The following is a 17,698-nucleotide window of genomic DNA, read 5'->3' as shown; positions in this document are numbered from 1 at the left end:
AGGCCCTCACTAGCTCAACCTTAGTTAGTGGTTCGAGTCTATCTTGAAGAGGGTTTTCTGTTCCAAAGATACTTGCCTCAGGTTCTGCCTCATTGGTCTTCTTCAATTTGACGGACGTCAAGTCTCTGGTACAGATGTGTCTCAACGATACACACAACCTCTTTAGTTTATTACATATGTTTTTGAGGTTTTGATAAAGGTCAACTCCTCCCAGTCCCATAATATGATTTTTCCTTGGACATTCAAGATTCTTATATGAGAGCAATGTCGAACTTTTTCATAATCGATGTTGGTTGTAATACTCTTATTGCGAGTCGGAGAGATCTCCTATTTCAGTTCCTACTAGTACGGAGGAAAGGGGGCTCTACATACAAGGTGAATGTTTCGTGAATGCCAGACTAAGTACTCTGGGAGTCCCAGCAGCAAGTAATTTTCTCCTTCAGTACCATGTTGTCAAGCATCAGGAATTTTCCTTCTTTGAGGTTACGGATCCCCACCCAAACAATAAAATATTAAAAAATATTGTGTGAAAATAATACCATTTATTCAACAGTATTGCACATACAAAAATGTAGAGGGGAATCAGCTAGTGATCAGAACTATATACAATCATATTTCTTTCAATCAACTTCTGATCACATAATTTTTTCATCTCGCAGTATAAATTGAAAATTCATCATCAGGGTTTGATCCATATATACATAAATTAAATATAGCGAGAATAATTTTTGTCAACGATGAATATGCCAGACTACGTGAGGTTGGCAGCTGATCCTTTTTCGTCTTCACTCCTCTTCAAGGTGTTTTGCTTTTTTGCAGTCCATTCCACCCATATGAAGGAAATGGTTCCCAAAGTGCCAAAAACCAGCAAAATGGCAAGTTGTCCATAGAGCACCAAGCTATCAGCATAAAAGAAACATACAGCAGCGCCAACGGACTGAAAAAAAGTCGATTTCATTACCATATTAAATTACTAGACTAGGTTACCCGCTGGATAACAATCATTTTAGATACAACATATAATTTTTCTAAAAATAATGAGCAAAATCCGTTCAACAAGTTGTTCTTCCATTTAACCCCTAAAAATGTCGCTGTACTAAGGAAAAAATTATTTCGCCAGTCAAACTGAAATATTAGATGATAAATAATAATCTACGAATTGACAAGCCTGAAATGAAAAAGTGAGGAAACCTAAATGAATCACTGGTAAAGGTAATGAGGTTAGATTTGAAATCATGAAACTAAACTGACTTTAAATCATTGCACAGAGTGAGTCAACTTGGACATTTTCAAAGGTTAACTTCTGTTTTCAAACTAGCTAGATGAAAACTGATGACTGTGTCTGAGGATCAAATTTTATGGATAACTCAATGGTGCAAACTACATATCGGTATCTATCATCGTTTCTCACACTCTCTTATTGACGACAACTCCGGACACTCGCATAGAACATGCCTGGCAGTGTTCACACATCCTGCATAGAGGTGTGTCCACTAGCCCCATATTATGGAGGTCTTTCCTCAGTTGACAGTCAGAAAACCTACTGTTGAGCGTAGATTTTTCCTGGTTATCGCCAGATTTATATTTCTTCGGCGCCAGCTTCCCAGGGTCGTCCAGGATGATCCTAACAAGATTGCATCTTTCGATTCCATCCCATCTCCTTAGGGATTGAGCAAGGGTGTGATGTTTGGCTAGTTCAGCAATTGTCCAAGTCATAAGACCGTAGGTGTCACTGGGTCCTAAAATTCTTAGTCCAGCCGCTTCCTTGGCTAACAAGTCAATGCGGTGCCTTTCAACCCATCTCAGGATGGGTTTAGCCTACCGAGGCTTTGGCTAAATTTTGGTGGCACTCTAGTACTAGCCCTGAGATAACACACTGTCTGTTCAAGGCTAATAGGGCTTATCTACTATCTGTGCAGATTGTTATGTTTTTGCCAAAAATTCCTCTCCTGGTTATTTCTTTTGTGGCGATTGAGATTTCAGCCAGTTCTGTTTGGACCACGCTGGTATTTCTTCCCATTTCCCACTTAATCCTTAGGCTTAGTGATCTGGAGCACACTCCACATCCTGAGCCATCTTTGGTTTTTGAGTCGTCTGTATATATGCGTATTGCATTTGTAGCATCTGACTCTGTATTTTGTTTTATTTGTATTTAATAGGGTTTATTAAATACAAACCTGGGTTCAATTGCATCACTGGCTGTCTACAGCAGAGGTTGCGCAGAGGTTCTCGTCATAGGCTCAGCCTCTATTGACCCATTCCTACTTCGAGGTTCACACCAGCCGTGCTCAATCGTAACATGGCCATTAACGCAACCTCCCTAACATAAAGGTCCAGAAGGGTCAGGTCAGTAATTAATTCTATTACCGCCGTTGCTGTTGTTCTCATGGCTCCTGTGATGTTTAAAAAAGTCAATCGCTGTATTTAATATAATTTTTGAATGGCCGTTGCTTGTAGAACTTTCGGTCCCCATGCAATGGCTCCGTACGTTAACATAGGTCTTATTATTGCAGTGTAGATCCAGGTAACCACACATGGTGACAGACCCCATGCGCGTCCCATTGTCCTCCGACATTGCTCACAAGCCGCATATGCTCTTTTTGCTCTACTCTGTAGGTGAGAATTTCATGTTAGCTTCCAAGGTACCAAGGTATTCACCTCTTCACAGAAGTTTAGTTTGCTTTTGAAGAATTCGTGAGGTTTTAAGCCCTAGAGCTTTGGTGTAGTAATGAATATTACTAGAGTTCTATCTCAATACCAAACCGTTAATTTTAACACACCAAGTGGTCATCTTCAACAGAAGAAAGAACTTCTTCAATCTTCCTCTGGAAGATGACCACTCAGTGATTGAAACACGAGTCGAGGTGTTGAAAGTAACGGTCGTGCTCAACTCGTCTTGCGTTTTGCGATTGTTCCAGTTTTGGCGCCGCTTCGAAATAATTCCAGCGACTTTCCTTCGATAAAATTCTATCGGCTTTCTAAGACCTTCATTGACATAGATAAACACTACCCACTCGCATCCGGGAATTCTAATTGACGGTGCGGTGCGAAGTGTTTTAATAAAGCCATAGATATTTGAATATTGGTTTGAAGTTTTAGTTGAAGTGTTTGGTTTTATTGTCAGTATAGCAGCGAAATAAAGTTAAGTTCAATTGTACAGTATAGTCAATCATTGTCAAACCCACGGGGCAAACGTAACAACATAGTATTGATTTACTATCGTTACCTATTTGTGTATTTTTTCTAGGTATTTTTTATTTTGTATTTCAACTTGTAAATGCACCTTGTATACCTGAACAATAATAAATATTTTTATTATGATTACCTGTGTGAACTTGAATATGGCAAAAGCTGGGGCACTTTTGTCAGCATACACCGAACCCAGCAAAGAATATATTTGAGTATTGTAACAGGAATCACCGAATCCCAACAAGAAAGAACAAAATATTGCCAAAATGGCGTTGCTGGTCATGTAGGCACTTTCATTCGTATCATTGAAGGGAGAACTGTTGGGCAAGTTCAGGAAGATCAGGAAGTAACTGACGGCGTGTATTATGAACGCACCTCCCACAATTGGATCTCTGCCCCATTTCGTGGTTTTGCTACCTAGGATGCCAAAAAGTGCTCCACCTGAAACAAAAAGAAGTTCAGTGATATCAGGAAACTCTCCAAGATGTATCTTCTGGAAACATTATTCCCTGACCAGTTCACTAACTGTTTTTACTAGCAGCATTAGGGTATGGCAATAGACGTCCTTTGCTAATATGTTCATGAGCAGAATTGAAATAGAAGCAAGAGACGAGTTGGAGTACTTTCCACGAACTTGGATCCGGCACGTGGATGATTCGCCATTTTCGACACGAGTAATGTAGAATTTTGTGACTTATTTCAACAATAGTTTAACAAATATAAAGTTCACGTATGAAATTGAAATTAACGAAGAGTATCCACACTTGGATGTTCTATTGCATCCGTCACTAAGCACTTCCTATCTCTAAATTCAAATAAAACAAAGTGTGTGAGAGATATCATCAAAAAATTTTATTCGTTTGAAAGACATATTGATGCCATTATGTGTGAAATATAACATTGTTCAAATGTCCGTCACGGCTTCTCCGGGTGGAGAGCTGGGGTTTGTGGCTTATTCGCATATACCTGCGACTTAAGAAAATCCCACATTGGTGTCCATCCAATTCGGACCAAAAGAAGTTGGTAATTATCGACCTACAGTACTCGACGTTAACAGTTGGGCAACATCGTCTTCAAAAAAAATTTGGATCGATGACGCCGCCAGGCGTCACACCACATAGCGACTTTTTCGGGATGCATGGGACCCTCTTAGGTCACATGTAGATTGGTATCGCCCATATTTGACAACTTTGTTAGTTCACGTACCCATTTATTCAGAAATGGGTCTCATCGTCATCGTTTTCTATGACCGTTGGTATGGCGTTGGTCGATCATATACTGAACCACAAGACTCAAATTTGTCCACCACATTGTTTAATGCTATATACGTCCATGGTAACTTGACAAAACAGATTGAATAAATAACAACTAATTTGATAAATGTAATCCCAAAAAGATGCCCTTTCGAAAGACCATATAGTTACACGAAATATCGATGAAGGTTTAGAATTTCATGTATCTTGTAGGAATACTAGTACTTTTAGTTATATTCCTGGCAGCTCTCACCATCATCCACAACAAAAATTGACGGGACTACATTTTCTCGTGTATACGCTGGCCACGTTCCTCTTGAGCAAAGAAAGATATGATATCCAGATTGAAATTGTCAAGGAAATAGCAAAATGTTTTAGTTATCTTTCAAACATAGTAGATAAGATAATTAGGAAAAGAACATGTATAGTGTCTCCCGTGGGTTGAGCTACCTATCGGGCACGTCCCCAGCTGGTGGATAGGAGAACGGCCAGGGGACTGGAGGCCCTGTCCGGGAAGTCAACGGACGGGGTCGCTGGACTCCTGGTCAGTGGCAGAAATAAGTAGGGTGAGGGGAACTAAAACTTCCCAAAAGCCTTTGCGAAACATGCCACTGTGGACCAGCCTACCCAAGCTAAGGTGTAAGGAATCGTGCCGACAGCTGAATGGCCGCAGGGTGATATGCGGTTATGAACGATCCCCTTGGGGAACTGAGCGAAACTTCTTTGTAATCAGCCTACACAAAAACAGAAACAACAAAAACAAAAACCAATCCCGAGGCGGGACAGAAGTGCTCACCTCAATCTAAGGCAGTGGCAAATGCCCACCCCAAACACAAATGCCCACCCCAATCTACCGCTTGGAATGAGGCGTAAGCATATTTGCGGTGCCGAGGCCAAAAGGAGAAAGAGAGCGAAAGAGAAAGGAGTGCGCTCCAACTCCAATAGCAAGGGCACTTCCTGCGGCGGGCGGCCACAGCTCCTCCTTGAATGAAGGCAAGGAACCGGCTGCCCCTGCAGGAAAGCTACCTCACTTGTGCACCTACACGGAGGAAACCCCAAGAAGGTTGAAGAAGATGTGCAACGACAGTAATGTTGCTGCCGTGAGACACCCACCAATATAAAGGAGATGTCTCCTAGTGAAAGTAGATGTCTCTTAGTGACCTGCCCATCTTCCTGGAAAGGACAGGAAGGACTATGACCTAGGAGGACAACTCCTCGGGTGTACAATGGGCCACATGTGGCCTCAGTGCTGTGGGTACACACTCATCCTCCCTACTCTACATATACAGATGTATAGTGTCGTAATTCCTTGTCCTTTCGGAAAAAATACTCAAAGTTTATATTTCTTCCATACAAACCAAAATACAACAACTGGTCGGTTGAAACTTTCTAAAAATTGAATATGAAAGTGGCTTTCAAAACTGCTCATACAATTAAACAAGTGTTGGGCAATCCGAAAGATGAGACGACGGAATTTACGAAATGAGCTGTGAGGATTGCGATGAAAAATATGTTGGTCAAAAAAATAATACTATATTAGCTCGCTACATGGAAGCTGTTGCATATATTCTGTTTCATAGACCAGAGAGTAGGGCCACAGAAAGAGAGGAATGCATGAAATTGTTGAGACTGATACATGGCATGACAAGTTTTTACATGCCTTCGAAGTTTAGAAATCGAAAAATGTTGAAAAATATTCATTCCTAACATTCATAACGCATTATCACGTGATTATATATAGAAAACAGATAAAGACCAGGTATCAATCATTTATCAAATAATATCATGCAGTGCTTTTCTTCAATGTCGCCCCTCCTTTTATTTTTTGAACGGGTCAACTCAAAAAATTAAAATTTTGATAATGAAATTAATGCATGAATACTTTATTTTGAAGTGAAATTGACATATGAAACTATCAAGATGGTGACTGGGCGCAGTTGAGGTAATAAGCTTGATGTCCGTTCAGTACTGACATTTTTTGTCGTTTTTATTAACAAAAAAGAACTTAACAAACCTTTCCGGGTTATTGGAATTGCTATATGGCAGATAAAAACGAATATTTCTAGAAATATCAATATTAATGTGTTTGTCATCAGGAAATTATTAAATGTTCCGCCATTTTGTAGTGAATGGATGTATTGACTTCATATTCTAGGGTTGTGAAGTACTCGTTAGGAACTTCAGAATAGAGGGGTCACAAGAACCCTCTTTCTATTTGATTAGTTTACCCGTCCAAAAAATAAAAAGGGGGGGCATTAAAGAAATGCACTGTATACTAGTAATTGATTTAATAACCTTCATTATCTGAAAAAGCGCTGTTTCTACCCGCCATAGGTCTCATCAGCCAAACTTGGCATTGCACCACTGATGAGACCTTTAGCGGGTCGAAACTGCTCTATCTGGTGTTGAATCATAAATGAGTTGTGTTAGAACTTTGGTTTTTGGCTAGTTGCCCTGCAGTGAAAGCGGCGCCTTGAGGAACCTCGATTATCTTTGATATTGGATGATTGAGTTCCCTGTCGATCCTATTCATGGCGTCTTCGTAAGAGAAGATGCCATCGGGCTGGTCGGTTTTGTGGGCTGATTGGTTGCCTGGTAAACTACTAATGTAATTTGGAGGACCCATTTTCTTTGCAGTTGTTGGTTATAGTCCCTATATTTGAATGCAGGATTGTCTGTGCACGAATCATAAACAGTTAGAAATATAGTCAGTCTGGTAACAACCGATCAGCTCTATCTTGAACACTTTCGCAACTAAGTGTCTGGACCTGTCTAACGTCGCCCAGAAGATTCCACCGCGATTGTAGGCGAAACGTCCTCTCATATCGCCTCTTTAAAAGCGACCAGATGACAGTATTCAGGCTTATATACTATTTTTTCTGTATTTTAACATACTCCATTATTCGAGGACAAAGTGTGTCTTCTCAATTATTTACTTGAATACCGTCTTTTTCCTCAATATTCTTTGTACTGAATTATGGAAATACAAAAGATTCTACTTCATACTCAAGAAAATATATCATTCGTTTTGTTTACTGGATTGCTTATTTGTGAAAATTAGTTATTCTGAAAAGAAAATTGGAAAAATGGAGCATTTCTAGAAATGTTCAACGTTGTAGTCTTGTATTGAAGTCACCTTTTGGTCGGATTGTCAGAAGTTTGGTATCATAATATGAATACAAAAAAAAATGATAAAACTCACCAAGTACTTCTCCCACACCAATGAATAATCCAGAAATTCCAACGAGTTCTTTGCGATTTTCGAAGGCCTGGGTGAAACCTATGCAGGAACTATACACACCGCTGAAAAATCCAAGTTCCAGACCTGCAAAAATATTATTGTTGAATTGGAAGTAAGGCTCTGCAAATTCCGGATTCCTCAATACTAGTGTTTTTTAGTATGAGTAAAATATGTTCTGAAATCAAAGTTACTTTCAGGAAGTCCTTAGAGACAACTATGTATGCTGTAAAAGGTTTCTCAAAACAAAAATAGTAACATTATCATTTCAAACAAACCTTGCTGATGAGTGTAATTGAACAGTTGATGAAGTTTCACTATAAAATGATATACAAAATACATAACAGTGAACCTTTCTGTAACATGTATTGATAATTAAAAATGTTCATCTAATACGGATGTCAATCGAAGTTCTACCCCCAGGATAGAACTCATGCCCGTCTGTCAAAAGATGGTTTGAAAATGTGGAATTGGTCTTCACATTTAAGAAACCAATTCTGTGTTCTTTAATTCTTTGAGAAAAGATTTCCTGTTTGGCCAGTATAAAGTTTCGGGTAAGAACCTCAAGCCAACTTTTTCACTCCTGATCTATCTAATAAAGACAAAACTTCAGTGCCGAAACGATTAGGAGTATATAAGTTGACTGTGGTTCTTGCCCAAACCTTTATATTGGCTAAACGGGGGAACCTTTTCTCCATAGAATGAAAGAACATAGGCGCATTTTTTGAATATGAAGATCAATTCCACTATCGTTAACTATTTTTAGATTGACGTGCATGAGTATGACACTACTATGATGTATGACATCTGGAAGAGGAAGGTTTGAAACTCAATCTTTTGGAATGATTTGAAATTAATATATTCGAGAAATCAGAAAACCTACTGAATGACCAAATAGTATTGAATGTGGCAATTGGTTTATTATTTTATAACATACATATCCATTTAATGAATTGGTAATTTTTTTGACAAGATTTTACTTTTTGATTATTGTTTGAGTTTTAATTACCTGAATTCAGGTTGAATTATGGATCATCAAGTAGGTATAAGGTCAAATGATTCAAATCTTTGTTATATAAAGCACAAATTAAGTAAAATTCGCAAAGTATGAACACGCCTGAGGTTTTGTAAACTGTCAAGTGAAAGTCTCACAATGAAGTGTGAACATTAAAATGAAATTTTCGAGACAACAACACCACCCAAAGATAAGAAACAAACGAATGGCTTCAACTATGATACTGATAAGGTGGTGTCTGTCTTTATCAATGACAGAAAAAATGAGAATGAAAAAAGGGGGAATTATTTAGGTATTTTACTGTAACTCGTATTGAGTTCATCGACATCCTTCCTAGTGGTAACACTGTCCTGTTTGAGGATATGTATCATTACGCTCAAAAGTCTTTTGGATAAATGTGATTGAACAGATAGAATAGTCGGATGTTCAAAGTGAAAAATGTGTTCGTGTTCTCTTTCATGTTCAACAAGGACTGTGGTGTTTTCGATATTTAGTTTCTTAGAGTCTCTCATGAGTTCTGCAAGATATCGTCAGGTTTAACAAACATAACATTTTGAACAGTTTTCACAATTCGATTTGTACACTATATTGGATGATATGTCTGGCTATGTTTTAGTTCTCTGTTTTGAGAAAAAACAATTTCCAACTGTATTTTCATTTGAAAAGGCCACTTTATTATATTCGTTACTGACTAACATTCCAAATTTTCTAAATATGGTATTTCGTGACATTTGGTGTTGACTCTTGTATTGGGGGAAGATGAACTTCTTTGGGAAAGAAAATTTTTGGCTTTCTACTGCTCCATCTTGATACAAAAAAAAGATGTGGGAATCTTCCAAAGAAAGGAAGGGAGTAATCAATATGAAAATAAGTAACTCTATACATGGATGTGTAGATCATGCAAAGAAGTAACTTTCAGACACAAACTGGAAGAAAGTCCTCCTGAAACAGCTACTTTCATATAAACATTGAATTACACGAAAGAAAAACATTATTTCGAAACAAATAATTTTACATGAACACTTAATTATACAGAAGATACTTTTCTCTACTCAGTTTGTATGGAATAAAATCAGATATCATTCACAGGAGTTCTACTTTAAATGAATGGTAACAAATTGCACTTACATGGAGCTCTGTCATCCTCACTGGTATACATCGATGTTTCGCCGTGAGACACTTGCCTTAAGGCTCTTGAGTACCAAATTGGATAACATTATAGAAAATACACACAATTCATTCATGAATTACGATTTTTAATGTCACGGAATAAATTTGATCTACTTATGTCATCGATGACATTGTAATGACATTAATTCACCTATTTGATTTAATCCCAGCCAAGAGGAATCTTACTTTAATTGAAGGGGTTATAGGAGTCAAAAGTTTTTGGCTTTCTACTACTCCATCTTGATACAAAAAAAAAACGTAGTAGAGAAAAGTATCTTCTGTATAATTCAGTGTTCATATAAAAGTATTTGTTTCGAAAGAATTTTTTTTCTTTCGTGTAATGTTTATATGAAAGTAGCTGTTTCAGGAGGACTTTCTTCCAGTTTGTGTCTGAATGTTACTTCTTTGGATGATCTACACATCCATGTATAGAGTTACTTCCTTCCTTTTTTTGGAAGATTCCTTCATCCTTCTTTTTTTGTATCAAGATAGAGTAGTAGAAAGCCAAAAACTTTCTTTCCCAAAAATGAATCACTCCTAAAAATATAACCCCTTCAATTCAAATGAACTTCTTTCTTTGATTATTTTTAGGATAAAGGATTTTTAATGCGAAGAAACTCCTTTTCGATGAGTATTTATTTAGGAATTTTCAGCTATTGACAGTTACCAATTACAGAGACACAAAAAAAACTTCGGTACATATAAACTGAGTGTAAAGAGTAGGTTAGGTTAGGTTCAAAGTGAGTAGGTCTATTTGACCCTTCACCGCGACCCGCAAGGGTTTATTGTGGCTCACACCTATTCACACTCGACCAAATAAACCCAGTTTCTTAATGAAGCTGATCAGTTTGTATGGTGAGTGGTCTCCCAGGTCAGATGGTAAGAGTACGGCTCTGACGAACTCTGAAAACCTGATTCTGTCCCCAGCGGGGCAGGCACGAAGTATGTGCTCTGCTGTTTCAACATTCTCCAAACAGAGGCGACCACACTGTCTTCCTACAGTCCAAGTCTCTGCATATGATGATTCAAATGACAGTGACCTGTAAGAAGGCCTGTTAGACATCGTGGTTCATCCCCACTATAGTCCAACAACTGTTTGGTCAAGCTTCGAAGGGTGAATATACGCCTTGGAGTGAGCCATTCCTGGAAGAGTCTGCCAGAAGTCCATAAATATTCTTGCCATCCAGGTGTTCAATCTTTGTTTGGCAAAGCCTATAGCGAAGCCAATGACAGGTTCTGGTCCGATGAAGCTGCTTGCAGCACCCTCTTCTGCATGGGAGTCAGCAGACTCATTGCCTTCCAGGCCAGTATGGCCAGAAATCCAGACCAGAGACAATTTAGACGTCGTTGCTCTGTAGTACCCAGAAGCTTCCAACGCCGCTTGACTGTCCAAGAATATTTTTATTGACTTGTGTATGAGGTTGGATTATTTTCCGCACAGTAAAGTAAAAAAAGTAACTTGGCAAGTATTTTTGTAAGAAATACTGACTTTTGATTAAAATTATTGACGATTTTAACATTTTTGAAAGAAAGAAATAACAAAGACGGAGGGCAAAAACAAAGACAAACTACGTACTATGTTACTTCGTAAAATGAAATGAAAATTAATTGTTACATAACCCTGAAGAAGCATTCAATTAAAATCGAAACGTTGGCAAAAAACACTCGTTCAAAAAGATGATCCTGTTACCCAAATAAACCTTCTATAAAAATAATTTGTTTGTTCGCAATATTTTTTATTCCACCTCAGGTAAATATTTCGGTTCTATGATTTTTCTCTCCCTCCTTTATTAGGTTTCAAATCAAATATTTTCAGACAATGGCAGTAAAAATCTCTAACATTCAATAAGAAACATTGTCACTCAATTTGAAAAAACTCGTGTGGAATAAAGTTCATTCTTAGGAATTATCGGGCGTTGTACTTTCAAAACACCATAATTATTTTAATTGTAATTTCAGGGTCTACTTATGCAGTATTGAACCTACCCTATAATCAATGACCATTTCGCGAAAACTAGAATCTCGAATTGGAGGTCGACCGATTCACCAGAAATCAACCATATTCACCCGAACTACTTTTCCATAAGGCCATCTCCGAAGAGGAAACTGCGTTAAAGAATTCCACCTGTTCGAAGGTAATATCCGCCCAGTGCAAACAAAAATAACAAAACACAACAAAGTCGTTGGTATATCGTGCATACCAATAAACATAATTTTTTATTGCGAAACCGGTCCTGCCTTTCACCGAGCGGAATAATGTCCGCTTTAACGCGGTATGAAAGTTTCGTTGTGCCCGAAATGTTTCACAACATTCCAGAAAGCAATTGCAGTTGGCACTTCAATTAAAATTCTGATTAAATTCAATTCTCACCTGTACCTACAGTTTTCATAGAGTTATGAATAATTTCATAGTCTGCTTCAATTCCGGACTGAATGAACATTTGCAGGGATTTTTGACAGTGTTAAATTCAAGAAAAAATAGTTGAAATGTCAGGGTTTGTGGGGTAAAAGTCAAACCAGAAAAAAAAATCCAATCATGAGTACTGCTAGTAGTAGTGTCGTATAATAATATCAAGTACTCTGAAGGCCATAGTTTTTTGGACTTTCTTTCTGACGTTTCGCTGGCGCTAGTGGCTAGCTTCTTCAGAGGTTCATACATCCTGAGAAAAAGTATACAGTTTTTCAAATATTTTTGTCTGTAAAACTTCAAGTAGTTGGTTTTTGGTATAGTAATCTTCAAAACACAAATTGTTATCCATTAAAAAAACTTTGTATTTCATCTTTCCTCGAATTTTTATTCGGTACTCTGATGAGCTGTCGCGAGTGATAGGAAGCGTTGTCAAGAACTATTACACTATTCGCTTCCAGATTTGGGATCAATGTGTTTTCAAACCATTCTTCGAAAATATTATCTTCCATGTTCTGATGATAGTCAACATTGCAGTCCTCAAGTTTTTTTTCTACATAATCTCAAAGAATTCGTAACCCATCCTTAACTTCCTCCGCAATGCACAATAATTAGTCGCGACCCTTGGTTTGCAGGCATGTTACGCGTACACATTCTCGAACCATCAGTCCACCCTTTCGTAACTGTATCGTAAATGTCATATCAAGTTTCGTCGAAGTTGAAAATTTGCCGTTGTTCTTGTCTATATTTAGTTATTTGTTCTAAGTATTTGTCATGCAATTCCACTATTCTTCTGCTTTCCATAACGGCTTGACGTTTATTTATTATGCAAAATCTAAATCCTCCAAAGTATTCAATTTCTTCCTTATGATTTCAGTTGTAGCAATCTTATTGCTTTTGAAACAGTCGTTTATTGTTTTTTTCAATGATTTCATTAGATGAACATCTAAAGGTTTTGGTAATCCTGTATCACATCGCGTCTTGCATTCATAAGGTTTGTGTTTAACTATTTTACGTAAAGCCGAGAAAGGAATTTCGGTCAAATTTGATGTTGCTTGTAATAGTTTGTTTCCCTCGAAACCAAACTTGAGATGTAGATTCTTATATACATTGAAACATACTCCTTGTGTTTCAATATTCAAATACATCCGAATCTTATTCACTGGTATCTCGCATTGTTCACAATCGCTAGTGGAATCATTACACTAGAACAAGTATGGGTTGTTATCACACTCGTTATTACTATAAGTACTTGTCCAAGGACGCCACAATTCAAACAGATAATAAAAATTTTAACTAATCAACACTGTACCAATATCGAATTTCATTACTCAAATCGCAATCAGTTCCTGAACTGAACACGACGGCGATAACCATCCCCGCATTCCCGATTTCTATTCGTCACCGTAACATGACCTCAAATTTAATTTTATAACTCTTCAGCCAATCATAAAACTCGGTTAGTAAAAATTATCCAATACGAACCGTCAATTCTGCAGTCTTAGGGCCGCGTTATGTCGATGTATACAGGGCGAGACCGCTTATGCTGGACATGCTGATAGCAAATGCATTAGGGTCTCGGACGCCTCGCGGCAGGTCATGCACCATGTGTCAGGAACCTCTTTACCCATCACATGACTGCGGTATCGTGAGGTGTAGAAGACACCATTCTGGCAAGTCATGATGAACCCATCAGTTCATCATGACTTGCCAGTTGATAAGCCAAGGTCTTCAATGTTATTGAAGAAGACCCATGCATTGGTTTATCCTTCTGTTTTCGCAGAAGTGAGGTGATCTCTGCGGCTTTTATATACGCCTTTTGCTGAACGATGACAGAGTTGTGATCACCTCGTTCATTGTCGAAAACTGAACCGAGTTCATCAGCTGCTCGGGTTATTGCCCTAATGGGCTACATCCAGTACCATTCTGCCATGTAGACACTCCAAACTCAAGAGTCCACGGTCTCCCCGTTATCGGGGGAAGTACAACCGTGGGACGGACGATTTGGGATGCAAACTCCTATAGAGATGCATCATTTTTCGGGTCTTTACATCGAGTTGATACAGCTCCTCCCGAGTCCACTTCACTACTCCAAACGAGTAAAGTAAGACTGGAACGGCAAGCATATTTGTTGCAGCAACTTGTTTCTTCCCCGACAGTTCCAATGACCAGATCTATCGAAGTTTGTGCTGATACTTGTCGCGGAGAGTGTTCTTCACTGCTGTTACCTCTTGTGAGTGGGTTCAACCCCGAGGTAAGTACATGTCTCTCCGGCATCCAAATGGTATAGGATGCTTCCATCTACGAGCTGCACATCTTCTCCGTAGTCCCCGCATCGTCCTCTTTTGAGATGGACCATTGCATATTTGTCTAATTTCATACCGCATGTGTACTCTTCCACCCTCCTCAAGGACTGATTTAGATCCTTATCTCCAGAGGCATAAAGTTTAAGATCATCCATATAAAACAAATGGGTGACATTGTGCCTCCGGTTTCCGAGGTGCTACAGTTATTACCTCAAAAATTTCTGAGCGCAACGGATAATAGCAATAGTGAGATGCAGAAGTGAGGGGACTGAGGGAATCGCCCTGAAATACACCCCTTCTGAAAGTGACTCACCCGGTTTGGACTCTGGCTTGACCAGATGTTATGGTTTAGCGAGTTCGCCAGAGTGGTATCAGTTGTTCAAGGCCTCTCACTATTTTATCGGATACCGCAAGGCATCTGAGCAAATACAAGATGAGCTCATGCGATATTGTATTAAATACCTTGCGGTAATCGATCCAGGCCATAGAGAGGTTATGCTTATATTGTATCGAGTCCTGCGTTACGCATTTATTGGTGAGCATGTTCTCTTTACATCCAGCGACTCCTCTCTTCGAACCTCTCTGCTCATATATTCGGTGAGTATGCTTGTAAACAACTCATAACACGAAGTCAAACATGTTATCAGTCTGTAATTCTTAGGAATCGACAAATCTTCGCTTTTGGGGATGAAAACGGTCCGCCCTTCGACAAACCAATCCGGAATCGGCTGCTTTCCGTCCAGCCATGAGTTGAAAATTCTGACCAGATGGCGGTGGGGCTCTTCGAATGTCCGGGAATATCGAGTTACGAGTTCATTAAGCCCAGCTCTCTGTTGAAAGCTTCACACTGCGCTAGGGCTGCGGGTGGCTGCGGGTAGGGGTGCGAGTGGCTGCGGGTGTTCATAGATATCCTTCCAGAAGGATTCCACCTGATCAGCGGTCGGCGGATTATTCACAACACGTGGCGGCTCTTGAAATAAACGAGAGGGTTTCTCGCGGAACCTAAGGTTTTCCGCGATACTTCTCGCTCGCCTCACTAGTGACTTCTTAGCTGCCACTAGCATTCGTATAGGCAGTGCTGTTTGGTGGTCAGCAGCACGCCTTGACTTAAAGTGTGATGGATACGTCGTAGATTGGTGGCTATTCGCCACACTGCGGGCGTGAAAGGCCTGTCAACTACCCTGTAATCCATCACACATTTGATACGAGACGCGTGTTGTCTCGCCAACGTGATCTTAGCCTCCACCTTGTGTACACGCCGTTCAATCTTCCGAACCGCTAGGCTGGGATTTCATCCTTTCGATTCGGGAAGCAATTGGACGACGCTATGCACGCCGGTGTTGATTTGCCAGATGTCAGCCTCTTCTGTTAGAACACTATGAACCTCCGCATCCAAACAGGCCAGTTCTTGTGGCTTTAGGGGCGTAATTCTGTGGAGCGCCCTGCGTGTTCTGATTGACTCCATTGGTGGCATGATGCTCTGCCTTCTGGGAAGGAGCTATATAGCCCTGCCGCTGAAGATATGATACGTAATCCCTAAGATTTTGGGCGAGAAATGCAGCATGTTCCGGATGTGTTTCACACCACAGAGCATGAATTCTCGCCATGTATCCTCTTCGCGCGGGCTCACTAGTCTCGTAGCAATGCATAAGGCTATCTCTTAACTTATTCATCCACTCAAAGCGTTCGTTGTCATTGCCAGGGTTATTATCGGTAGGCAAATCATCGTTATGGGCCCACCATCTTGCCTCTGACTCCTTCGTGCGGGTTATTATTTTATTATTATTATTATAACGTATTTGAGTAAGAATTTGTTGTTAGATTTTCAACAAACAGAAAAATGCGTTTCACTATACAATAGTTTCTTCGAGCGTATTCAGAATGTTTTGTTTGTATGTTTTTTTCTGTTATCATAAGGTTATTTTATAAAATATAGATTAATACAGCTTAATATAATAATACGTCCATTTACCTGTATAAAGAAATGTAATGCTGAGCAGCTGCATGTCTTTAGTCATAAACAACCTCACCGCTCCAAAAAAAGCTGCAATTGGTCCTTCCGGTACTTCCTCAACAGCATCCTCGTCGTCATCTTCGCTCTCTTTCGTGGCTCGGGGAAGGATAAGTAATACAAAAACCCCACAGACAGCCACCGCAGATAAAGTCCAAATGACTACTGTCCGCGTTGATTTGTCTATTTTATCCTTACCTTTAAAAGCAAAATAGACAAACAAATTTCCAATAAACATACTGCAAGAGAACGACAAGAATGTGGTTAGATTTTCGGTAGGATGGAGGATTTTCGTTGGAGAAGCGTGACCTCAATAATGTGTTCCGCTGTTGAGACTACTGAAATAACTTTTGAAAAAGAACTTTCAGTTTGGTCACAAGATCCTTTTTTTCGGAACTCCAGCAACTTTTTGAAAAATTTCAAGAGGGTGTCGAAAACATTGTAAAAGTTATGAACAATTTAGTAAAAAAAGGGGAGGAAAAAAGGAGGAAATTTCCTGAAAAAAGTCTCACCTCCCGGAACTCTATAACCAATATTTATAATTTTGATTTAGAGGCGAAAATAGCGCTAAAAGCGGGGGCCGCACGCGCTGACCTTTGAACAATAAACATTAAATATCTTTATTGAGAAAAAAAAATTACATACCTTCTAGACACTTGAATAAACGAAAATCCATGGAAAAAAATTCCCGTGATTATTTTATTAGATATACTTTAGTTAATTAACTAATTTTTACATAAAAATCCAGATAATTTTTAAACTAAAAACCTCAAATGTTGTTTACTTTTTGGAGCTTTTCTTGAAAGCCTTCAAAATAGATTGCCTTTAGAAAAATTGTAAAATTTTGATTTTCGCTTTGTTACTAATATTGTTATTAATAATCAAAGACGAGAATCAAAAAAGAGAAAAATGCAATTGAAGCAATGAAATGTTTTTTATTATATTGGAATTTATTCGTATTCTTATTATTTGAAGTTACATAAAAATGATTTTTCATAATTTTCAGCTCTATTTGTTAAAAAAATTGTTTCATGAAAAAAATGTATTGCTTAAAAACACATTTGTTGATTGACATTTTTTTGCTACTAAATATGAATATTATGTAACGA

The 17,698-nt window shown here is 38.8% G+C and overlaps 1 protein-coding gene across 2 annotated transcripts in view; it reads right to left on the bottom strand.

Moving 5' to 3' along the window:
- Positions 1-522: 522 nt before the first annotated feature.
- Positions 523-17,698, bottom strand: part of LOC111511848 (UNC93-like protein MFSD11) — a 59,576-nt gene continuing 42,400 nt past the window's right edge. For both annotated transcript variants that reach the window (XM_074173602.1, XM_074173610.1), the window contains exons 4-7: positions 16,551-16,828; positions 7,645-7,767; positions 3,326-3,630; positions 523-937 (exon numbers count right to left, since the gene is read on the bottom strand). In XM_074173602.1, the coding sequence (XP_074029703.1) occupies positions 752-937; positions 3,326-3,630; positions 7,645-7,767; positions 16,551-16,828 (892 nt within the window). In that variant the 3' untranslated portion in view covers positions 523-751. The remainder of the gene's footprint in view (positions 938-3,325; positions 3,631-7,644; positions 7,768-16,550; positions 16,829-17,698) is intronic.

The sequence above is a fragment of the Leptinotarsa decemlineata genome, unplaced genomic scaffold, assembly GCF_025532065.1.
Source record: "Leptinotarsa decemlineata unplaced genomic scaffold, Ldec_3_MD MMD2_P_RNA_scaffold_12, whole genome shotgun sequence".
Taxonomy (NCBI): Eukaryota; Metazoa; Arthropoda; class Insecta; order Coleoptera; family Chrysomelidae; genus Leptinotarsa; species Leptinotarsa decemlineata.
This window is presented reverse-complemented; position numbering and strand designations above follow the sequence as displayed.